At 40.0% G+C, this 26607-nt stretch overlaps 1 protein-coding gene across 5 annotated transcripts in view; it reads right to left on the reverse strand.

The window, feature by feature from the left end:
• Window positions 1–5148: 5148 nt before the first annotated feature.
• PDE5A (phosphodiesterase 5A) overlaps window positions 5149–26607 on the reverse strand; it is a 93254-nt gene continuing 71795 nt past the window's right edge. For 4 of the 5 annotated variants that reach the window (XM_063136134.1, XM_063136133.1, XM_063136135.1 and 1 more), the window contains exons 12-21: window positions 24547–24693; window positions 23178–23303; window positions 21740–21834; window positions 18442–18529; window positions 17660–17760; window positions 17423–17500; window positions 15583–15646; window positions 13968–14042; window positions 13460–13543; window positions 5149–11922 (exon numbers count right to left, since the gene is read on the reverse strand). In XM_063136134.1, coding sequence (XP_062992204.1) covers window positions 11785–11922; window positions 13460–13543; window positions 13968–14042; window positions 15583–15646; window positions 17423–17500; window positions 17660–17760; window positions 18442–18529; window positions 21740–21834; window positions 23178–23303; window positions 24547–24693 — 996 coding nt within the window. In that variant the 3' untranslated portion in view covers window positions 5149–11784. The other variant, XM_063136137.1, reaches the window with a different exon arrangement.

Here is a 26607-nt window from a genome sequence, read left to right on the forward strand (position 1 = left end):
GTGGTGGCATAGAGGATGATTCAGACTAGCTTGATGAGGTAGATTTAGTCATTCTACCAAAAACTGGGTTCTAACGTCACATTTATTGCAGAAGAACTAGACTTGTCTCTTTTAATTCGTAGATGCAATGTACTGAACATTCTCAAAATCTAGAAAATTATCATTAGAAGAATATTTTGATAATTGTGCCATTCTGTGGCACCTTAAGGACCGTCACATTTCATTAATTATTGTTGTTATTGTTATTATTTAATTAAAACTGACATAAGCATATGTCTTCGTATATACTTTGATTTTCTCTCCAGTGCTGCCAAAACCCATGAAGAAACCATTATTTCACAGGGCAATCCCAGCCATGAGGTTTCTTATTTTAACAAATGCTTATCTTTCAGGGTCCAAGGAACTCTCTGGCACTATAACTCCAAATTTCCACAAACTGACCCTTTTCCATTGCCAAGAATTCTCTTAGAATACATTAAAAAAACACCTCCTAGTAGCTTGGAATAAGAGAGTTAGGCATGAGATAGATATGAACACTAGAGAACAAGATGAACTATTAAACAAATTAATTTATTATAGGGATATTTTATACATAAGGGAATACTAATACTTATTTTGGGTTTTTCAAAAGAATGCTTGCTGACACTTCTTCATGACTTAAGAGACACTGTTGCTCATACAAGCCACTTAGTAACTTCTTTTACCTCAAGCCAAATTACCTAAACACCCACCCCCTTGTCAAATATACCTACAACTAGGTCTAGCTCTTGGGTACAGTCTTCCTCTGACTCCCCGAAGTGCTCCTGTTGTATTTTCGCATGCTTGGACAGTTTATCTGCCTGGACCGTTTCAGTGCCTGCTTGTGTAACCTTCTTCTGACAAGATCTTAGGGCAGCCTCCTGGCATAACACATCCATCTACTCCCTAACTTCACTAGCCACATATGGTTATCCCATAGAGAAGGAATAGTTTAATATTCAGGTCTTAGTTACTCATTTTCTTGGGTGTGCTATTGCACCAACATTTTGCATTTAATTTTTTTGCATAAATTTGGCTTTTGTTCACCTTATTCTGAGGCTAGGAATTTTGAAATGGGTGCTGCCATATCACAGAGTGCAGCCATTCTTAGCACTACTCCAATTCAGTGTATCAAGTACATAGCAGGCAATGTATAAAATGTAACTAGGACATTGGAAACCATACTTTCAATGGAATGGGTCTAATTGCAGCAATTACACCAGCAGACACACATCATAAACTAGTGCCACAGGGGCATGTAAAACATGCGCGCACACCCCCTACTTCTCACCTCCCCTCTCTGTCAAATGACTATTGAAGCAACAGGCTGATGGGGCAGAAGGCAGAGCAGGTCACTGTAGACAGAGGCAACAGACTGGGAAAAGTTGTCAGACCCAGAGACCTGCAGCAGCATGCCCGAGGCTCATACAGGGCAAATCAACCAAAAAAGGATTGCAAATGTCCATTTCAGAACAGGGACAGTTATCATACCTGGAGGCTGTAGCATGCTGTGAAAGAAGGTGAACAAGAAAATAAATGGCACAGGACTCTGAATTGAAATACTACTTTCCTGTGGAAAAACTATAATTGCAGCAATTACACCAGTGTCAGTTGATGAAGGAGGGTTCATGCATCATACACCAGTGCCATGGGTACATGTAACCCTACAGTCTGTAACTGCAATTGGTTCTATTCCTATAAGCTGTTCCAATCTACCTTTCAGTGAAACCAGTTTCATGCCCTACCAGCAACTTGTACAGCATATCATGGACCATGATCCCATGTGGAAACCTGACTTGTTATGGAGACTCTCATGGCCACTACATTCTCCAGGAACTGAACAGTCTGGGATGATGCATGATTCCTACACCTTGGGAAGTCTACTTTCATATTTCTATCAAAGATAGATATATGAGTTAAGGGCATGACATGAATTTCCTCAACTCTAACTGTTGTGTGCAAAGAAGCTAGGGGTACCCAATTCTAATCGTCAATCTCTTTGGTGGAAAGCCTAATAAATTTTATACAGTGAACCTGAAACTCTTTCACACAGAGATGTATTTTCTTAGATGCTTGGTTATTTGATGTCTGGATCAGGACTACAGGAGTTCCTTAAGCTGGTTTATGCTTCCAGTAGTGAGTTATTATATTTCTATATCGCTCAATTGACAATGCTCCTAACATATGTTAAGTGGCAAGGCCATTCCATACAGTGTAAGAAGTCACTTTTTAGTAGGTGCTGAATTACATATTAGAATTATACGACCAAAAACAGCAAGAGATCCCATGAAGCTACAGTATGTGGCTGTGATGACGGTGAATGTATCAGTGCCAATCATGAATATGTAGGCAGTGGCTCCAGTGAAGAATTAACTTCAGGGATTGAGGATGATGACTTGACCAAAGCTGCTTTACTATATGATAAGGTGATGGTCGGTGAAATAAGTCTAAAAGAGCTGTCCTCCACAGATGCACTTTTCAGAGGTCAACAAAGAGTTAACACCACAAAGTTGTAACACATACTACAAATAATAAAGAGATTTGAGGGCAGGAAATCTGTGATGATTTTTAACGTCATTTTTCAAACCTGCCATTTTTAAACCTGCACAGCTATGAAGGTGCACATACTGTTACCAGACATTTACAGCCCTGAAATAGCAGTACGACCTCCCACTTATTCCGCAATTGCAGCACCATACTGCAGCTTTTGGCATGTTTTCCTGTTATAAACACAAATCATAAAACCCATGTGACCTTTCAAATTCCTCCTCCTGCTGCTGCAATTACAACACAATGCATTGGAGCGTAGCACTTGATTGCACTATAACACAGCGGATACCAGGGCCAGCTCTACCACTAGGCAAAATGAGGTGGTCGCCTCAGACAGCAAATGCTGGGAAGGGGCAGCAAGGTGTTACTGGAGAGCTATGGGCGATGTCCCTAGGCTGCCCTGCTGCCTTCAGGTGTCCCATTGTCAGTTGATGAAGGAGGGTTCAACTGTACATGCAATGGGAGAGACATCAACAGGATCTACCCTACTGCTTTAAAGCACTTTATAACAGTTTTGACAACTGTTGGGTCCCAGGACACACTCCATATACAGTTGTCAAAACTTATAAAGTGCTTTAAAGCAGTAGGGTAGATCATCTCGTCCTTTGATTTAGGCAGCAAAATGTCTTGGGCCAGCCCTGGTAGAAACTGCCCTGTGTTCATGAACGTGTGCTCACAGAGTAGCAACTGCATTTGAAAAATAAATACTGGCATAGTAGTGCCTCAGATACAAGAGGGGGCCCAGTGACTGTGGCTTCAAAACTAGCAGGAAAAGAACAAGTTGCCAAGAGTCCTATTGGCTTGATAATGTTGTATCTGGAATATGCAAAAGTTTTAACTTGCAGGAGAGATGCTGACGGCCTTTTCCTTGCCATGCAAGACTCAACTCCCTTTTAATTCTTTAATCTTTTTGTCCCCTCAGAATGTTGCAACAGTTTGGTGACTCAAGGTATACAGGGACCTGCTTTATTGATATTTATTATTGCATTTATATCCCAACTTTTTTCCTCTTGCAAGGAACCCCAGGCGGCTCACATGGTCCTCCTTCTCCTCCCCTCCCCTTTATCCTCACAACAACTCTGCAAGGCACGTTAGGCTGAGAGTCAGGAACTGGCCCAAAGTCACCCAGTGAGCTTCAAAGCTGTATATCTTGAAACTATTGATCGTACCAACAAATTAAATGGTGGTTCAGTGGTCGCCCTTCCTGCCCATGCTTCAGCCAAGCTATTCAGCTTTTTCTTTTATTCTGAAGCATCTTATGCATTTATTTAAAAGTAGACTCCCACCCATTTTTTTAAAAGCAGATTGAGAAATTGTTCTGGGGGAGGATGGGATTAGTGACTTCACCTATTTCAGCTGTGTGCACTGTCAGGTTCTACTGCAACCATGCAAAACATTTCCCCCTGAGCTTGACTGGGTGAGGTGGTGTATATATGAACAAAGTACAGTGTATTTCAGCAGGGGTCTTAGTACTCCAATAATACATATTTGTTTGCACAGTTGGTTTCTGTTGTTGCTCTTGAGCTTGACTTATTTTTCAATATCCCTTTATGGCACTGCTTTTGTGTATAGAATGTATTTATTTGGGATTTGAGTTTGCTGATCCCTCTCTATATAATAGAGTAGCTGTAATTGCAAGCACTGCAGCTGTAATTAACACAGTGCTGAGAAATGTAGCGTTTGCGCCCCTTAGTAGTTAGCACTTGCTAAGAAATACTGTGATGCTGTTTCTCACTTAATAGAAATTATTCAGAAATGGAGTAACAAAGGTTGCCCAAAGGTTGTCATTATAACTTTAAATACAGCCAAATACCTACTATCCAATCCTTGGTTATTCAAGATGCTCAGTTTTCAAAACTTTGAAAATCCTCTTCTCCCAGATCCTTCTCCCCCTTTGCTGAACTTTCATTTATCCAAATCTTTTGAATTTCCCAAAGATAAATCAGCTTTTAAATAAGATAAATACTCTGAGCTTCTCCACTCTTGAGGCTTTTTGGCCCACGATTTTACCAGGGCTTCTGCTTCTGGATTCTTTGCAAGTGAAGATAAGCCCTTGACTAGCTTTTCTCCCCATCCCACTCTTCTTCTCCTGTTTATCTGCAAAAATCTTTTATCCCCCCCTCAGCAGGCTCTGCATGGGGATGACACGGGGCGGTCTCCCCACACTCTCAAAGTGTTGTATAAGAAAGGGACCAGGTTACCCAACTTAAGAGTGGCTTAAGAGTGGAGGGGTTGAATCTCCCTCGTTGTTAAATAAAGAGGCCCTATCTGGTGTCTGTCTCTTTATTCCATGCTTCCTTCTCCACTAGCAATCTGTTTCATTAACAACAGCACCATCTAATGGCTGTATATATATAGCATGACACATAAAAGTCAGATCTTTTTGTTACCTCATTATTTGTTTCAAATTAAGCTGCGGAAATGTTTGCAAAACACAGGAAAGGTGCTAGAGGTTGACGAAGTCATGTAAAGGACTCAAAAATTTCCATGAGTAACTAATCTCAATCACAGGATAAATGCTCCATGTGGAGTTGCCCTCTGTCAACTATATCAATGATAAAGCAAAAACAACAAAACAGCTATCTTCTTGCATTTATTGTAGAAAGCATGGGAAATGGTACAATAAAAAGCATAAAGAAATCAATTGAGTAGTCGTTTAAGAGAAAATTACTTAGCTGCATTTTTCCATTCTCAGGCTGCATAATACATTTTGGGGAAAAGGACAAATCCTTTAACTAGTTTAAATAAAGAGTGTTCGTGACTCAAGAAGAACAGAGAGCCAAGCTTTCAGGAACCCACCAGAGTTAAAGATGACTTTACAAGAGAACACCAAATACATCATAAATGACTTGATCTAGTACAAAAATACTGTGCTCAGAAACTATATATTTGTTCAAATGTTTCAAAAAGGCAGATTATCAACACACTAAATGGCAAGTGACAATGTGTTCAGGTTTACTATGAGCTATAAAAGTAATGTATTTCAAAATCATGTACAGTGTTTTAACTACATTCTTAAGAGACATATACATGTCTGTGTCTTGCGGCATCTACAGAGAAGTTAAGTTATAACTTCAGTTAGAACTTTAAAATCCCACTGGAATCAACAGGGCTGACTGACCATACTTAATAGTTGGAGTTTTATCGAAGTTAAGAATTTGGTCCAGGGTTGCATCAATACGCACAGGCGATACATATTTATAGGAACATTGGAAGCTGCCTTGTACTGAGCCAGACCATTGGTCTAGCTAGCCCAGTATTGTCAACACGGTTTCAGGCAGGAGTTTCCCCCCTGCTCTATCTGGAAATGCCAAGGAATGAATCTGGTACCTTCTGCATTTAAAACATGTGCTCTCCCACTGAGCTATGGGGCTTCCTATGTAGAGCTCAGTTTTGGCCCTGTTGGGTTTAATGGGTACTATAAAACTCTATGTACAAATGGGGGATGTAACAAAACTTATTATCATCAAATGAGAATGATTTGTATTCAGTTAGTTGAAGCCAACTATTCAGTTTAACTGCTTATCCATAGATATTTTCAAGTTTATATATGAGCCATCTGAAATATACCCCCTTCTAAGGATAGCAAGTGTTCAGATAATATCCTGTATCAAAGTTTTCACATTTTGTCTAATATCAAATACTAACTCTGATGATATTCTTCAGAATTATAAGCCTCAATAGTCACCCAGGGAAGACTGGTGGTTCCAATTTCAGCAGGCTGTGAATCCATTCCGGGCTTTAGCCAAAACTCTAAAAGGGCTATCCAAGGTGATGAGCCTATTTTGGCGGGGTAGGATTCATGACCTTGGATAGCTCCATTAGGGTTCTGTCTGGTTCTGACTGAAATCTAGAATGGATTCAGAGCCCTAATGAAATTGCATCCACCAGCATCCAATGCATAAACCTTGGACATGGCAACTCAGTCATAATTTTTATTTTAAGGTCTATCCTACACATTCATGATCAATAGGTGACTGCAATACCAAATAACAAGTTGCATATGCAAGAGTCAAAACAGATAAAACACCAGATTCAGGTTTCTTATTACTGCATTTTTTTTTTCAACAGAGGCAGATCAGATTCAGATGCAAGTTATCAAGTGATAAGTAGTTGTCTGTTAAGAAATCAAGTGATGTATTTGCACATGTTGGTTTCCCTTGAATGTCTATCATTTTCAGGCTTACTATTTGCTTAGGAATTAACACCCAAAATCAAATGGTTACCTTCACTTTGAAATTCATCACTTTCCCTGTTTGCAACTTACACAGATCATTGGATAGTGTCTTTGAGAACAGCAACCTGTTGCATGTTTCAGTGATAAATGCACGTAGACTGTACATCTAAAATCCTTCATGTATAGGTGTTAGCAATCTCTGGTCCCATCTGTCCTCACAGTCAACCAAAACAAATAGAAACTAACTCACATTTTTGTTTTGAGTTCAGCCTTTTAAATTTATATGTTTTCCTTATGAACATATTATCATTTTCAAAGGTGTGATTTCTAGTTTCTCTGCAATTTATTTGAGACAGAGGCCTCCAGTGGCACACAGTATCACAGGACTCTATAAAATGTGGAGACTTGACATCTAATTAAAATTACTTTGGCCTCTCTTTCTAGGTTGTAGAACTAAAATCCTGGGATGAAATTCCCCCTGACCTCCTGACAGCATTTCACAACCTAGAATAAAGTGTAAGATCTGAGTATAACAACCAATACACATGCCATAAATCTCTGCACTTACTTGGAATTACCCATTGAATTCAATGGCACTTACTTCATACAAAACATGCATCGGACCCCAAATTTTCGAAAACTCCATTATGCATGACCTCTGGTCACATATAAATGATCTTCCATTAACTGATGAACAGTCACTGAATCACTTCAAAGATTTAACAATGCTTTTGAGCCCAACATCAGGGAAATTAAAGCAGTTAAGAGAGTTCTTACCACTCTTCAGAAGTATATTTAAGCAGTGGTGTGGTACCTAATCCGTGTTAGTAATCAGAAAAGATATGACTGAATTCATTAACTAGAAGATTTTTTTAAATATTTATAGTTGCATTGTGGGAATGTCTCCATGGCAGGTATGAAAAAATCTACTTACTGTGTTTTGACCACCAGATTATATGAACATGCCATTTAAATAGTATTTAGAACAAACCCTAAAAAGGGGGTTCAGATTTTAATGTGTTAGTCACTCTTAGAAAGGAACCAACCCATTTCAAAGGATGGTATATATTTCAGATCAAGTAGTGTGCAATATAAATGCATGCCCTCACTTATGTCCTTTCTCAACTACCTTGACAAATGAGGCATGAGGCAATATCGAAATACTTCACTCAAAGGGAAAGTATGTATTCAGCTGTCATTTCACTGAATCGCCAGCAGCATGGGGCGACCTACTTAGCTTCAAAGTGCTGCAGAGTGCTGGGGACTGATGAGATTGTATTGATTTATCACCAACAGCACAAAAAAGCGGTAATTAAAAGGTCAACCATGTGGTTTCTTATTATCCTTTTTATCATATGTGCACGTGCAACGGAAAAATATAGGGAATGTAATTGTGTAGTTATGCAGAAAGGAATTTTTTTTAGCAGACTAACTCATAGTCCAGGTACTGGGGAAAAGGAGGGATATAAATAAATATAAATATAGTTATAACAGCTTTAAATGTTGCGATCAATAAATGTTGCAACTTTCACTGACTCTAGCCAACCTGTTAATTTGCAGAAAGGCAAGTCTTGACCAACGATACTGAAATAAATGTTTTGTTCTTTAATTGCAGAGCTTACAAAATATAACGGAAATTATTAGCTCTATTCTGAAAAAGTGAATTCAGGTTCACAGTTTTGTCATTACTAATAAAATCTACCATTTGTCACTAGACACTCGAAATCATCCAGCCGAATAGTTACGTGTGACATATCTTCATTAATAATGCATTCTGATGAACTATGGTGGGTTGGATACAGGATCTGCCTTCCTCAAGAGAAAGGGACCTTCTTCAAGAAGGATTTCTTCTACCTGATTTTTGGAGATCCCACAGCTCACCCCATTCAGCAGTGTGCAATATTTTCAGGGACCAGGAAGGAAGGGCTGGGGAGGTCCACTTCCACCAGTGGAGTTGATCCAGCATAACTCTGTATCCAATCCTATGAGACCATTCATATGATGATCAGGGCTACATACAGAAGGATGCAGCTTGCATGAATTAAAAGCTCTATGATTAGGAACCAGACTATGATGTGACTGACTATTGCAGTTACCAACTGGAAAGTATGATAGTGGGATTCAGGCTGAGATGGGGGAGGGGGGGTCTTCACGGTATTATTTTATTGGTTGCATTGTTGTGTTCAGATCACTTGCTTTCTATAACAAATCTCTATGATAGGATATTTTAATGCCGTATTTTTTTTAACACAATACTCACATATGTTTCTTTCCTTCAACTTAGCAGCACATAAGATAATCAGAAGATGACTACCATCTTGGTGGTTTCTCCATTTCTGTGACATCCTTCACCACAGCTACCAAGTATGTTTTACTTGCTCGAGTCATCTACAGTTATCAGTGCTGCAGGTATAGGGCAAGAGTCTGAACTTGGCCTTTGGTTCCTTATACATCCTAGCTAGAGTATATACAGCGGTCAAAAGACTTCAAATGATTGATCCTCTGGAGATAACGGCATTAATGTTGAACAAACGATGGTGACTCTGCCTTGCTGACTTCTTCAGATCCTAACATTTCTGCTTTAAGCAGCATTGTGGGGAGCAAATGTTTGGTGGAATAATTGAATCTTCCTTTCAGATAATGCAAATGTGTAGAAATAGCACATGGTACAGTCCTACCCAGAGTGTGCCACTTTACACTGGAGTTGGTAGGTTGGCTGTTTGAATGCACTCCCATGAAAAATATAAAACCTGCACATGGGAAAGGAGATATTTTTAGCCTACTCTCCTGCCTGACATAACAGCTTTCTACGTACAGGGAATGTTTTTATATGGTGGAGGATACAAAAATATGATCACACAGTATATCCCAGCATGAAGCAGCACAATTCTGGAGACAGACCGGACCAAGTGATTTTTCTGATAGAGCACAGTGGCTCAAAATCCTTGGATACTATCTGACATTACTGTATTGTTCAACAATACTAAAAAGTACCCCCCCCCCCCCAGATTATAAAAACAGAAGTGGCAAAAATCTTAGACAGGGAAACATGTTTCCATTGCCAAAATACCATGACCGCTCATTGCATTTGAAAGCCTCAGTTCCCAGGCCAGTAGCCCCATTACATAGAATGGGACAGGTGGAAGTGGTTATAGGGCTGTTTTTTCAGACCACAGCCAAAACTTACACAGGTTACTGACTCTGCCTGCTATGGAAATAAAATCAGAAGCTCAACATTTGGAATGTTTAAGGATGTTCCAGGTCAAAAAGAGAGAGTGCTCTAGTTAGCTCTTCTTCTTAGCATTATAAAAATTAAGAGAACCCTCTTACTCAAATCTCAAAGTTTCTGGTATTTCAAATGGAATCCTTTGTATTGTTTTGTGTCTTGTGTCTATAAGCACAAATTTATGCTAAAAAGACTGAGTCAGAAAGGGTTTGTGCCTCATTAAGAAAATATTGAGGGAAGGCTTGTTCTTACTTTGCAAAACAAACAAGCCCCAAAACAAGCCCAAAACAAATGTGTAACATTTTCAATACTAAGCAAACATAAAAGCGAAATATTTGACAAATGTGCTCATTTACCCTGAAAAGTATTACATATGTGAAAATCATCCTTTTGGACATCTGTGTGCAGCGAAAGTTGTATCCACAAACAAATTGTACCAATCAAAACTTTGGTTTTGACGTTGTAATATTATTGGTTGCAGGCAGTGGGATGGTATTTTAAGATTTGTTTTGACTATGTTCCTTCTTGAACTAATATTCTTTGACTTTTTTAAAGCTATCTTTGTAAGTCATAACTCCCTGAAGTGCTCTCAGTTGTTTCCATTTGTGCTTACTGCTTTAAGACTTTGTGGTTAACAATTGTTCCAAGTCAAATGGTCTTATGAAAAACCAAAAACAGTCCCCTTTCCAAAATTCACTCATAAAAGCTCTCTGCAGTTACAAGCAGTTGTCTTTAAGTAGTCTCGGCAATTTCTTAGCTCTGATCTCTTTAATTTGATTCAGTTTTACGATATCCAGAGCAATTCTCATGTTCTGGGAGGGGGAAAGGTTGGTTTTCATCACTTGCTCACATCGCCTCACGTGCTTCTTCGTTCCAGTGTTTCCCTTAGGCAGGATGTCACAAAGCTTGCCTGCTGAGGAAATGATCCCACCACACTGAAAACAGTCCCAACATTCATGCAGACAAGCTCTTCCCCCCTCCTCTGTCTCTACTCCCCTTTTCTTTCATTTTAACATCTTAGATCTTCTTTCTCAGCTATGATGGTTTATTGTATTCTTGATAAACATTCCACCACTTCTAAAACCTCTAAGCATTTCATTTGTAGTTCTCCCATAGTGGCCTTGGCCTGCTAGGGTAATTAACAGCTCAAATTCATTTAATTGATGCACTCTCATGGCAGGAAAAGGCACAGAGATAGTACATTCCCTCAAGACACTGGGCTTCAGCCGTCTGGGGCTCAGTAGGTTTCCCCCTAGCTTTCTTCGCAACAAGAGATGACAGGTCCAGCGGCTCCTAAAACGAACGTCAACCAGCGTGCTTTCCCTTAGCTTCAAGCTTCCAAAGACACCTTTGCTCTTTCATTATTCACACTTACAAAAATCAGACAACACAAAAGAACGAAAAAAGGTGCCAAACATGGTCATCTTTAAAGTACTGGCCATTGACCGAAAGCTAAACAACTATGTACAACTCAGAACCAGGAAGCTTCCAAAGCAGTCCTTGGAACTCGCCCCTTCCGTACCGTCATATAAAGCCGATTTCGAGTGAACTGGACCTGCAAACTGCAGATCTGTTCTCCCTCGTATAAATGAAATTATTGGAAATATACAACTATGATACATTGTACACATAAAAACGTTCACATCGCGCTTCCGAATGCTGTGCAAAAATATACCTCTCTTGTTATTTAAAATACAGCAGTGGCAAATTATACACCTATTTCATACAGTGTCTAGCAAAACGTTGAGTATATCCAAATTACTCTATATAAATATCTTCTTTGTAAACCGACGTTTCCTAATGAAGTGCAATCTCAGTTCCGCTTCGGCTGATTGCTCTCTCCATTGATCAGGTTCTTTTCTTGCTGCTCGGCTAAAGCTTGCCATTTCTGCCTGTTTTTTCTGCAGCCCTCTAGTAAAGGGTAGCAAGCCTCCGATATGTGGGACAGGGCCTGAAAATGGAACAGAAAATCAGATCAATAAAGACCAACAAGAGGGGTGTGTGTGTGTGTGTAATCTATACTGTAGGGCTTAGCAGTCAAAAAGGATGTGTTGGGAATTGAAGTTCTACCTACACGAAAAGCACACCTGGATGAGAGATGCAGACCATAACTAGAGGTGGACCTGGAGAAAGAGATGTGTCCCCTGCATTGAATGTACGAGGTCAGTCATGCCATCAGCTGTGTGGACAGCCAGGGTCCAGGACAGGCCTACCTGTCTATATTAAGCAGATCAGAAGTTCTGGAACAGCTTGCCTAATGGCTGAAATTACAGTCATGTAGACTAAGCTTACTAGTAACTATGCAGGTATAAAACCTAAAATACTTTAAAAAAAGAAAAGAAAAAAGGACAAGATATTTAGATATCTTTCTTTCATTTAGGCAGCTGACACAGATATGTAAGCAAACAGGAAAGCAATATTTTTAAGGTTATTTCTGCCTTCATATTACCTAAGAAACAAAAACAGATTCACTGAATAATCTGCACTGACCTTGATAGGCCAGAATTAACTGCATTATTCATACCAGAGAGTAATAATAAGTATTTGTAAATATTGATCCATACTTCCCACTTTCCAGTAGGCTGAGACATTTCAGGGGAAGTGCTACTTGGCCTTGTTTTAGATGAAACAGTACTGCAGAGATATGGTGTCCTTCTAATATCTGCATTATTTATAACTAGATAACGGACCAGCTTTGCATGGGTTAGAATAGCCCTTAGCCCTTGATACAGTGAAGCCTTAAAGCAAAGTTATGCACCTGTCAGAGTGCATAACTTATGCACCTGTTTGAATGAAATGACGCCTCTTGGCACACGTAGACACGGCCCCTATCATGGTGCACTTCTATAGCCCCCAGCCCCCTCCCTGGGCGGTTGTCCACTCCATTCCCCTGTGAAATGGCTGCCCCACAATAGAGGGAGAGGTCTGTCTCTGTCCTCTAAGATAGCCAACTGTTTCTCTCTCTCTCTCTCTCTCTCTCTCTCTCACACACACACACACACACACACACACACACACTTTAAATTGGCTTCAGATCTCACTCCTACAAATGAATTGCACATTTCAGGGAAATATCCACAGCAGTTAAAGGAACATTAAGGTTCCCATTAAAGTAACTTAAGATTCTTTTGTCAAATTTCCATTCCCACCTATTCACAGTAATCAGAGAACAAACCCAAAATAATATTTTAGAGAGCTTTTTTTTAACTTTTACTTAAATAGGCCTGATTAATACTACCTCTTCATTCTGTATTACTTTCTCTCCATTCAAACAATCTGCACTGAAATATTTGAAATTAATAGGGGCTCTTTGTAATATGCCATTAAAGGATTGAACCCTTGGTCTTGCAACCCCAATTCACAGAGGTTGTTTCATCTCTCCCACTTGCACCCTAATGCTTTTGAGTAAAGTGCAGTTTTGAATTCAGCAATTGTAGATACTACAGATGCAAACTCTCCTATCATATAGGCCATTTCATATATGGTACCTCATAGAGCTGTAAGCAGATGGCATCAATGAATCCAACTTGCATGCTAGGGATTTTGTTTTTCTTCTCTCGGTTCATTAAATCCTGAAAAGCATACAAAACTCAGTTTGAAGCAAAACTAGATATGTACTTGCCATAAATTTGGCCCAGTACAACAACTTGTATCAGTGATGCACATTAATACAGCATCAAATTATAGTTACAATCCTCAGCCGGTGTAGCCTAGTAGAGCTTGGTCTGAGTTCAAATCCCATCTCATCCCTAGTATTCCTGTAGCAAAATACCACATTTATACTTAAGATACTACTTTCCATACAATTAGCAGAAAATGCTTACTTTGCAAAAGACAAAATCTAGTTAGCTATAATTGGTGGAAAAGAAGAAATAATGCTGATTTGATTCAAAAGATGCTAAATGAGAAGGTCTACACTGGCTTCAACAAATGAAAAATCACCAACTAAATACATTTGTTAAAAAGAAAAGTGCTTTAAAAATGATTCTTACTTACTGTTGGTTCTATGTTGAGTTCTTTTCTCTCCTTATCTCCTTGGTCAAAGAATTCTGCAGCTACAAGCTCAGCTATCTATTTTAATAATAATAATAATAATAACAACAACAACAACAACAACAACAACAGAACCATTTTGCTAGTTTGTTTAATTACTATTGGCATCGTAATTAGATAGATATAGATAGATATAATCAATATATAATCATATCAAAACAGTCATGAACAGTGATAAGGATTAAAAATAAATTTACATCAAAAGAAGTTCAAACATGATGTATATGATAACTAACTCAAATAAATTGTACAGACTATTATACAATATTTTGAAGAAACATTATCCAAGAATTCTTCCCACAGTTTTAACCCATCCCATAACCTTTTGTAATGTCAGTTTGTACATTTGCCAGATTTTCTATAGCCACTTTTCTTTAGAGGGGAGATGCTGTTGCTTCCAACATCTGGTTATTAATATTTGTGCTACACGCAATATGTTTTCAATAATTTTATAGTTCTTCCTTCTTAGTATAACACTTTTTTCTCATAAAGTACCTCATGCATTTTTTAAAAAAGTTCTACTTCAAAATATTAATCTGGATCTGAATAAGGATAATAAATGTTGTCCCTGATAAGTCCATTTAATGATACTGTATTTGACTCTTCTCCTTAAGGGCTAACATCTGAAACTGGAAAGCTATACTGGCAGCAGCATCAAGGTGAGAGAAGAAAAGGAAGTCAGCGTTCTATTTACTCAGGTGACGATGGAGCACAGAACAACTTTCTCTTCAGCACCATATCCATGCCTCCGAATTGCGCCTGAGTAATCTAGAATCAGGACAGAATCCGAAAAAACTCAACTCAACTTTCACTTAATGAAGTTGGGCTGTGAATTTTCCACCCCTGTACATCCTTTACAGGTTCTAAGTAAGAAATAACTCTGCAAGCTGCCAAAAAGCATGTTCTGCAAAGTTCCAAGGTGCCCAGGTGTTACAACACAACCAGGGGGTGGATCTGCCTTCCGTTGAAAGAGCTCTGCTCACCAAAAGTGCCACTGCCCTATTTTTGGGGATCTGCCTTTCCTCATCCCATCTCGCAGCTCACCCTGTTCAGCAGGATCCTCTGTGTAGCGTTTTCAGGGAGCTGGAGAGCTGCTGTGCGAAGCAAGGCTGGGGGCGCTATCTGCTTCCACCACCCCAGTTGCATGGACCTAAATCTGTATCTCATCCCGGTTCTTTTGGCACCTCAAAGAAAAATGATCGAGATCTAAGCATGTACAATTAGGCTGGCAGAAGTGGACTTCTATACTCCTGTCCCCAAGACTGCTCCTCCAGTCTCCCCGAAATGCTACACAGAAGGCTGGGGGGTGGGGTGAGTAGTCTGTAATGGAAAGGCTTCTGTGAGCATTTTCAAGAGGTGGAAGGGCTGCTATGGGGAGCAGTGGGCAGGGGAGTCAGCTGCAGGTGGCCTAGATCTGGACCCAACCCTATCGCTCTTTGTGCAACCTACAAAAAGCAATGGGTTCAAATAGGAACCAGATATTGAAGGTAACAGCGTGGGGGTGGGGGTTTACAGGCGTTCAAGAAGAGGCTGATCAGGCCTTTTGGCAGACACTTACCCGTTGCTGAACTGGCCACGGTTTTGTTATTGCTGACAAGTCACATGCAGTCATCAGCATCGCCCTGTAGAAACCACGTCACTGTGTTTTTATGCATTATAAAAAGCATTCCGTTTTGGCAGCAAAATAAAAATGGTCGCCGTATCCCAAAACATATAAATAAATAAATAAATAAATAACAAACAAAGAAACCCCAAAGCCTAAGAACTAGAAGACATTACAAAGGAATTATAACACAAAGTGACTAATATTCACTACTAACAATGGGGCCTGCAACAAAACTTCACAGCATGGAGGGTTCCTGATCAGTGTACAAGCCGCCCGCCCGCCTGCCGTACCTTCTTTCAAGATACTCAATTTTATTCTCCTTTCCCTTGTTTTTCTGTCTCCCACCCCTCATTGACACTCAGCATTCTGTGGCCACTGAACAACAACATCATCATCATCATCATCATCATGTATTATTAATGCTCAGTCCTCATTAGGGTTTTCTGGATTTCTTTTTTTAACCCCCTAGATTTTTTCCTAATTCCCCCGTCCTCCAATTCTTCAATCCCCAGGGTTAGCCTCAACATGCTGCTACCTCCCTTTTGCTTCTCTTCTGTGGCTACATATGCAGCCATCAGAATGTAGCACCTGAATTCCCTGTTAGTATGTATGTTTGTGTACTGTGTCATCTTTGCTTCCTTCTCTGATCCATCAATTCTGGACTAGGATTGCTGAAACAAAACCTAGTCCATTGTGATGGCTTTATAAAAGGAATGAATACTCCCAACAGTTCCCAATAGAAAAATAACAGCCATTGCTGACCACAATGGGCTGTTTTAAATTCCTGGCCCATTATAAATGAGAATAAGAGCCATGGAGTTTTCAATGTTTTGAAACAAGATCAATGTAAATCATACAACCTCTGTATGTGCCCAGATGTAGGTGGGTAAAGCTTTATTCAAAATAAGAACATAAGAAACCCATGGGGGATCAGACCAAGGTTCCATCTAGTCTAGCATTCTGTTCACACAGTGACCAACCAGCTGCCCATGGGAAATCCACAAGCAGGACATGAGTGCAACAGAACTTGCCTGCCCATTTTCCCCAGCAACTTGTGTACATAAGCATACTGCCTCTGACACTGGAGATAGCATATAGCCATCAGGACTAGTTACCATTGATAGCTTTATCCTCCATAAAAGATGGATAAGCTTGGGTGATCGTTCAATTAATTGTATGCTGATGAGGCGAGCTGAGCAAGTGGAAAAGTCATCACATGATCAGGTCAGCACCATCCGAAGAATAGTCTAATGTAGCCAAATGTAGAAGGTCAAATGAATCGTTCCATACTTTTACATGCGGTTCTGTCAAAGCAGAGTTGCACCACACTGGTGATGAATCCGTCACTGTTGCTTCAACGCTAACTCTCTACAGGAAGAACTATGGTAACTTTAGGCTAACCTTTCTTGTGCAGAATAAATAACTTCCCTGAAACTTAAGAGTACTGAGTGTAACAGATCAGTGTTCCAGGACAATACACCTTGAGCGAAGAAACAATACAGTATTCTGTCAAGCCTTCTACACCCTGTCAGGAAATAACATGAAGGCTTACATAACATTCAGATGCCACTTGTTCATCAACATTCTTCTACAAGTTCCTTTTGTTCTCTTCCAGCCAAACCCAATCACTCAATCAAATCAAAGTCCTGTGATTGTTGGCCTTGACTAACTCTACAAAACTGCCCAGGGAGCTTCAGCTATTGGGCGGTATAAAAATGCAATAATAGATAAATAAATAAAATATCGAAGTCTCATACAAGGATGACCATTTTTTTCTTTTTTCTTTACTTACAAAAATAGCTCTTTTTGATAAGGGTCTTCCAGGTTAAACTGCTTCTTTCTCAGAAGGTCAAAAAACTCTCCTCTTCTCCTTAAAACATAATAAAATGTTTATTATTTATTAAGGGTCTCAAAGTGTATGTTTTATATTACAAAGAGACAATCTAAAAGAAAAGAGAAGAAGTTCCAAAGCTAAACAGTGTCATGTCCAAGACCACCAACTGTTTACAATAACGTAACTGCAACTTACTTAATGTACAGCGCAAGATCGGTAGCAAGAATAGCTTGTTTGATCATTTTGAGAGTTGCCTTGTATTCTTCAACAGAAAGACCACTAAGAATCTGGTTGCCCTTCACACATAAAAAGGAAACATCGTCAACAAAAATGTAGCACTCTTAATTATGCATAATAGAACATTCCACTAATTTGGGAATCTCTTGTCAGATTCAGCACAGTGCTATATTTTCTTGAGCCAGTGCAGAGGAAAGGGAAAAGATGCCTCAGGACTGCTGGTGAAATTGACATGGATGAAATTCCCAAATACAAGTGGCCAGTTAGACCCTAAGAAGGGGACATCACTTCTTAGCTAAAAGCACAATGTCAGAGGTAAATACCATTTAGTTCAATGGGACAAACTCCCAAGTAAGCATGCATATGATTGTGGTCCAACTTAGAGTAGACCCATTGAAATAAATGGGACTTAAGTTACACTAACATGCAATATAAGCTATGACTTCACCATCGAGAATTCTTTGCTTTGAAAAGTTATCCTGTACAGCTTCAGGAGAGCTATCCTGGATAGCTCCTTTAGAGTTCTGACTGAAACCCGGAGTGGATTCACCGCCCCACTGACATCGGAACGACTAGCCTCCACTGTTCTTGTCCCCAAAATGGTGGTGAGTGGGAGAGAGAAAAACATTTAAGAATGTATAACGCTGGGACTCCATCCAAACTTAAAAATAATATTTTAAAAATAAAAGGGAACCAGGCAAGGTTTCCTTCCAGCGCACACACAACCAACAGTCATTTACCGGGGTGTTCAGGATCATCAGGCACTGATCAAAATGATGGTGTTCCATGATTGAGTGGCAATACAACTGGGCAAGGGGGTGCTCGCTTCTGAAAACAAAAAGGGAAAACAGAATCCATCAAATGTAATGGCCACATGACAGACAATAGCTTCGGAGAGACCTTAAAGTTGTTTGGGAGAGGTCCGTGGTATACACCCATTTCTTTTCCTCCACGGTCTGCACCGATCAAATAGTTTTTGCAGGTGTTTGAAAGAACACAAAAAGCTATTTACCCAGGGGCCCATTATTTGTTTTCTGGCCTTGGTAGCTGATCAAAGATTTGTGATTGTCAGGAATCTCCCAGGAACCTTGTCCCGGACCACACTCTGTACCTCCAAATGTTAGCACAAGATTAGGGACAATCCCTGCTCCCCATCCCAGCACTCATGGTGCTTTGGAAGCAGTGTGAAATAGTTTATTCTGATCATACGGAAAGACCACAAAGAAGAATGGTGGACAGAATACAGATTTCAAAGACTAAATCCCCCAAGTTTAAGTCACTGATCAGCCACAAATCTCACTCAGTGACCTGGGGCAAGCTACTGTATGTCAACCTAATCTACAATAAAGGGTTGCATTTGATAAGACAGTGCAGCAAAGAAAATTACATAACTTGAGTAGGCTTCAAGTGTGAGAATTATTCTACGTGAGGCTATTAATTGACTGCTAGTCCACTACATCTACTTTCGGTTTGGTTACAGAATTAAGATGTGAGCTCTACACAGTAAGAGCGTTTCCTTTCCTGCTTTTCTGCTACATAACCTCTAGGTGGCACTGCAGTAAAGCAGAATAGCACAAATATACAAATGAAATGAGTAGTGTCTTTCGCTTATCACATTTTATCTGTTCTAAAAAACTTCACCCAAGCAGTTCTTTAGATACAGAAAAAACTGGTAGGATCACGATATCATTTAAGAACCCATAAAAAACCGAGAAGGGAATGAAAAATGCACAACAAATTATTCATATAGAAAAGCCCAAAGAATCAGGACCAGCCAGCACACAAAAAAGGATGTAAACTGTCCCCCAAATCTCCTGGTTTGGGGTGTGTGTGAAATGAATCCCTTATGATCTCCAGCTCAACTTTGTCTAGCAAAGGTGACAGAAAGTCCCTGTTTCTATGAGGAATATACAGGCTACATTTGCGTAAATAACGTACTACATAGGCAAAATATATAATTTATTGCCTAGTTGTTGTTTTAAGTATTCAAACAGTCCACAGAGGATACATTTACTACTGACTAGTAGCCATGGTGATAGCCAGGAATGAAGCCTATGTTCAGAGCTGTTTATCTCTGATTTTCAGATACTGTAAATGGCTGTCTCTATCATCTGTGTTAGGTCAGCTTGTCAAGAGCATCTGGCTGGCCCGATAGTAAAACACAGGACTAGATGAGATGGACTTTGGATCTGATCCAGTAAACTATATTCTTATCTTCCTTTGCTTTCTATACATTCCTTCCAGGCAACATGGTGCCCACTGGCTCCAATGTGCTCCTGGACACCTTTCCTGGCTCCCACCAAAGTGTTTAATTAACTCATTTTCTTCCCAGCAGTTGGGGTTGCTAGAAATAGATTTCTGTTGGTGCTGAAAAGGAGCTGTTGAGTGTCTTAGGGCTCAGACCCTACCTCTGCCTTGTACTCAAGTCTTTTGAACAAGTTACTTGTCCTCTGCCATGCCTCCAATGGAAGCCATTTTGTGGTGGTGCCCAGGACAGCTCCACAAATGACCAAAAGTGCCCATGGCTCAAAAAGATTGCCTATTCCTGTTCTAGGAAATAGGGTTGGGGGAAGAGGTAAAGGAGGGGAGCTTTATACCTGCACATAGGGCTTTAAAGCTACATCCATTTCTTTTGCAGTTCCATGCACACTTTCCTGGAAGTAAGCACCATTGAACACAATGGGGCTTAATTCTGAGTAAAAATGCATAAGATTGTACTGTTCATGTAAGTTTTGTTTCGCCTTTTTTAATTAAAACCCCCCAAACTGTTTCCCCCGCAAAAAAGCCTCTTGAGCCAAGTGTCTGAAATCTGCCTACTGCCACAACTCACAAAGGATATAATTAATCTTTATTTTCATCTATCCTCACTAGCCTGAGGAATTTTTTTTTTAAAAAAAATAATCCATAGAACCATTTTTAGTCTAAAAAGATTTTGTTATGAAAATGTGCATGAGTGCTGAGTTTCACTGTCGACGACATTTTCCCAGGACGTTTTTGGAAGGGCGATGATACGTCTCCTGATGTTTTCCAGGAAATGTATTCTTAAATAAAGTTTGGAAGAAAAAAAATAACCAACTGGTTCCAGCCACTGCAAACCTGCAGGTTGCTGGATGTCTGTGAAAGAAGAGGAGAGACAGTGAGGAGGGAAAAGGGTGACTTTTCTCCTCAGACTACGCGTAATTCATACTTGCTGTTTGACAAAAATGTCCAAAATGGGGCAGGGGGGAAGCACCGTCACTTGACAGCTTTATACTGCTAAATATTCTGGAAAATGTCAACTCTTTACCTCAAAACTGACCAAAAGAATGGAATCTTAGCAATGGCTGGGGCACTGGATTGTGATATTTTTCTTATATGAATCTCAGATTCCTGAATGAAACCTACTCATTATTCAAGCCCTCTGACAAAAGGCAGGATAATCTTGATTTAAAGCATTCCTGACTTCTTCTTCTTCTTCTCCTCCTTCTCCCTACTACTACTAAATAAATAATCCTACTCTGGTGTTTCCTGAATTGCCTAAGGCAGCTTTCCCCAACCTTATGCCCTCCAGATGTTTTGGGCTACATCCCTGACCATTGGTCATATTTTTTATGGAGTTGTAGTCCAAAACATTAGAGGGCATAAAGTTGGGGAAAGCTGCCTTAGAAAGCTGCCCTACTCATGCAGTTGTGAAATGTGGCCACTGTGCATAGGCTGCTCAGTGTGTGCCATGGTTGCAAGGCCTCTGGGATGTGTTGCTGGTGATCAGGCACAATTCATGACCACTACTGTAATTATGCTCTATGTATGACAATCGGCCAGAGCAGGACACTTCCTGACTCATATAAAGGTCTCCAAGCATCCTCGCTGGCCTAAACAATTAGGCCATTTCTTGCTGGCTAGAGATCCCTGTTACCTTGCTTGTCCTTAGCCTTGTGTCCTCAGCTCCACAGGAACTGTGACTGTCATATTATGCTTCCAGAAAGCAATCCGAGTTGGAGAGAACATGATCATCTCTCAAACCCTCATCTACTCCCTGTTTAATTCCCCTTTACTCACCTCTGTATGTAAGAATTGTTCACCCCTCTGTGATCTAAATCATGGCTCAGGGCTGCGATCAGCAAAGAAAGTACCTCAATGTCGGTAAGCTTGTTCTGTGAGTCATGAAAGGCAGGAAAAAGCGATTATTACATTTGCGAAAAATCTGGACTTGACACCAATGCATTACTGATCCCTTCCTTGATTGTGGATATTTTTAAGACATGCATGGCTCATGGTTTGACATGCTCATGGAGACAGAAAATAACAGGATTTCTGAATGTGACGTATTTTTTTTTAATAAAAACAATACACTACATCCTGAACCGTCACAGAACTATAGTTTCGAGTGTAGCTTCTGGATAGTAGCCCAAAGGCATATAATTTTATGTCTTACATCAGGACTCTCTTTTCTCATTGGTCACAAGTCCAACAACATATGTAGGATATAAACCATGCCAAAGCATAGGTTATTTCAAAAACAGATAGGCCTGTTCATTTTCTACTTTCCAGTCCTCTGCTATGTCTTAGGATTAATGAAATGTGAGATTTCAGATTTTAAGAAAATTTTATTTTACTGCTTCAGATTGAAGAAATATAGTTAAAATATGCAGGCAGCATTTGAAAAAGGCTCCAGAGCTTGGCAGATGGAAGGCTTTTGCATTTTTTTGTGTGTGCTCTTTTGTGCCCTACCTCTTGGGTAGGCCTCTAATTTCCCCTAAGGCTGATCCAAAGTCTCCAGACATGGAGCACTTGCCAATATTAACGAGACATGTTTGCTTAATTGCTAGCTGTGCAGAGCTCCACATGTATATTGGATCCCTGGAGCCAGGCCCGGTCCTAGCATTAGGCAGAGTGAGGCACCCACCTGAGGAAGCTGTTTTGAGGTGTCAAGAATGGGCAGCAAAGCGTGAGCTCTTTAATTTATTACAAGTCTATTTTTACTACCAGAGCAAGGGAAAGGTGTTTGTGCCAAAATAACTTGGCTGGTCTTTCCTGGGGGGTGGGGAGGGGTATGGCGCACCATATTCTGCTACGTCTCAAGAAGTAATATGTCTTCAGTTGGCCCTTCCTAGAGCTGTTAAAATAGGGGCACCTGACATCAGAGTAACCAACTCAAACTGAAGGACTGGTTTACGTAGATAGCAGCATCTTCAGATCATTCAGCCTGCGATCCTCAATAGAACATGTGCTTTGAATTGCATGAAGGACAGAACATGTACACTTCCCTGTTTCTTGGTACAGTAACAAATCTCCAGTGACTATTACTGTAGTCAGGGTGGTCCTGATTCAAGCCACCATGCTTACAGGTATCTTTGGAGAGGCTGCATTCTCAGGGATACATCTTATGGAGACAACTGAACTTTGTGCACCGGCCTTTAGTAAGATTTACGTGTGGTGTGTGCCAGTGTCTGGCTGAGGTTTTAAAAGATGGGGCTTAATACATATCCAAGCATACCTGAATTTTTCCTGATTTTAAAGCAGCAAACATGCATTGGGCTGTGTTAAAAGCATGTCTCCAATTGTGATAGGCAATGTTTTTCCGGTAATTTTTCCTCACGCTTAAAATCCATCTGCAAAGGACCTTTGGAAAAACACCATTGTTCAGTTAAAAGCACAATATGCTCCATCTTTGTTTTTATTTTTATTTATTTATTTACATATTTGTACACCGCTCCGTATCTATACAGATTCCGGAGTGCAAAAGTAGGAAGATTAAAACACCATATTAAAATTAATAAAAACAGAATGCTAATAAGACCACGGTTGGTCATTTAAGGAATGCTTCCTGGAACAGAACTGTTTTCACAGAAACCACCTCAAAATTCTATCTATCAGCACTTCAACACACTTCTCATCTGGCTTCCTTACAGACTTCACAGAACTGAACTGTAAACAGATATATTTTAATTCCAAAGGGCAATCTGGAAGAGGAAAATGCTAGATCGCAATCAAAGTTTTAAATTGTTAATAAAATCTTGGATTGTTGGGTCACAATTATATGAACAAATATAACAATTCTTATAATATGAACATAATTTGTTCATATTTATATATGTGATCGTACTTTTTAAAAGGAAAAGAAATGAAGTCTGTATGTAATGAAATAGAACTATGATCAACAAAGGAACTGGAAAAAGAAAGAAAGAAATGTTATGGGTTGCTTCGCTTGTCTTAGCAGCAGTTTTGGTTTTGAACTGCAGTGATCTCTGACAATGAATTGAAAGCAAGGGGTTGATCACTGGTGGCCTTCTGCTGATGGAACTGCTTCCATCAGTGGAATTTGGAGGGGGAAATTCCTCCTCTTCCGCAGCTCCCTGGGTGTCCTCAAAATCTGTTCCAGGTGGCTTGGAGACCCTCAAAAGATTTGGGGTTGGGGTGGGGGAACTGAGCGCTGCAGTAGGAAGGAGGGATCTGCAACACACAGCTAAGAAGAATTGGAAACTACTTTTCTGGTGAATTTACTTACACATTAAGAGCAAATATTGTGTCTCAACTGATATTCACCAAATGGGTGGGTGTGGGTGTTTTTAAGACCAGAATACCAAAAGCTGGACTAATGCTAACTTAGTGATGACAATACTCAGTTTTCTCACATAGCTCATGGATGGCTTAAAACAGAGGGTTAAATCCCAGCGAGCTTGCCTGGCTGGGGAATGCTGGGAGCTGTAGGACTTTTTTCTGTCTTAATATGCATAGGATCGCACCTTTACTGTTCATTTATACCCAACCTTCAGTGTAAATATACATTTACAGTGAACATGATCACACTGTAGATCATTTACAGTATATAAAAGATTGTGCCCCACATACCACAAGATTCTCACCTCATGTTTCATTTGGAAATTCTGTACAAGGTTAAGGTCAGTGAACATTCGAATTGTGCACAGAGAAGTTTCCATATCTGACAGCTCAAAGTCACTGAAGTAGAAGTCGGTGAGCTTGAGAGATTGTGCGGATGGTACAACAGCAGCCTTGAAGGGAATGGGGGGAAGAAAGAAGGAGAAGTGAATAACAAAGTAATATGGAATGAAACCAGCTCCTGTCAAAATGCATAAAATAAAATGAAATGAATGAAACACATGATCAAGTTGAAATTCTCCAAATGCAATAACTGTGGAGTTGTTGTTTTTAAAGTTCATTGCACAAAGCACTGAAGGCATCTCCAGAGATCAACATGATCAAGATTTAGTTTTTCACCATAATTCAGTTATCCATACTTACACTTTTTATACCATAAAAAGCCATTTTGTCCCCAACACAATCTTAGTAGGTGAGGAGCTATTTTCTCAAAAGCAGAGAATATGGTAGTATTTAAAATATCCCAGGATCAACTCCAACTATCTCCATTTAAAGGCTAGGAATGACCTCTGACTAGCACACCAGAAAGCCCATTCTTGTTAGAACTGAAATATTGGGCTATTTAGTCTAATGGTCTGACTTCATGTAAGGCAGCATCTCACTACAACTGTGTTAATATGTAAACCAGTTGTTTTAAAATTCTTTTAAAAACAAACCACACCCTCTCTCTCAGTCATTCTTCAGAATCGAGAGAGTTCTTTTACACCCTGACCTATCTCTCCTCCTCTATTTTTTCCACTCAACAATCCTGTGAAATAGTTTAAGCTGAGAGTCAGTGACTGGCCCAAAGTCACCCAGTGAGCTTCATAGCCAAGTGGGGAATAGAACACAGATCTCCCAAGTCCCAGTCAAATGCTCTAACCATTACACCACACTGGCTCTCAGTGGGATACACTCAACACATGTATAATTTTAAATGTACACTTGAAATGCAGGGAAGTGTATATTTCAGAAGGTGTGGCACATTCTCCTGTTTACATGTACAAAGGCCTTGGTTGTTAAAAAGAAAAGCGAAAGCAAATACACAACCATTATTTTTATAAACTAGATGACTAATGCTTGTAACTAAATTTGAACTTAAGCTATACATCTGAAACAGGCTGGTTGAGAATCAGAGGTCTTATCATGTGCTTAAAAGGTAAACATTTGTTACCAATTAAACTAAGCACTAGCATGGGAAAAACACGTGCTAGAATATCTTGTGTTCAGCCAAGTGAACGAAATTTGTGATCCTGATAGCTACTCCCAAGCATCTGGCCTGTCATCAGTAGGCAGAACCTATAGGTGCTTTTGCAAAATGCTGTAAACATGAATACAGTTTGCTTTGGGAACATTTTAGACTGTTGATAAAAACAAATCCTGTTATAATTCCATTTAATAAGTTTTGCATTATTAATTATTAGAGGGACTGCTTCCCTTTTTAATAAAGAAAGTAACATTGATCCTTATCCTGAATTTTCTAACTAAAATACCTTTAAACAGTTCCAAACAAAACAGCTTTTTCCAAAAGGGCAAAGTATGCTAGCTGTATTTTGCCTTTCTTCAGGTCCAGGCCTGGGACAATCAGGTAGGACGTTGAGGAAGAATTAATATGGACTCCGTTGCTTTCTGCAGCTACCTGGTGCTCCTCTCAGCATGAAGCCGAAAAATAAAAAGGGTGGGGAAGGGAGTTTGAATGGGCCCACCCAGCCCAGTGCTTTCCACTCTGTTCTGGGTGTCTGCAGCAAAGAAGCCAGAAGTTTAATCTCTCCCATATGCCACCAACTTAGTATTGTTCTGTAGCAATGCTACATCGAATGGACCAACAACTCCCTTGCATGATGCAGTTGCTTGGAGCTCGTCTCAGCGCTGAGTGGAAAGGGGGGGGGTCTTAAAAGGACCCCAGCCAGGGGAGTGCAGCTGCGTCAACTACAATGGTGGCATGTCCTGCCTTGCACTGCAATTTTATTATGCTGGTGCCACCGTCAACGTGTGCCCATCAAAGGCCCGGCTAGTGATTTATTGTCACGCTGGCTTCGTTTCAGCGC

This window comes from Elgaria multicarinata, chromosome 10 (assembly GCF_023053635.1).
Source record: "Elgaria multicarinata webbii isolate HBS135686 ecotype San Diego chromosome 10, rElgMul1.1.pri, whole genome shotgun sequence".
NCBI lineage: Eukaryota > Metazoa > Chordata > Lepidosauria > Squamata > Anguidae > Elgaria > Elgaria multicarinata.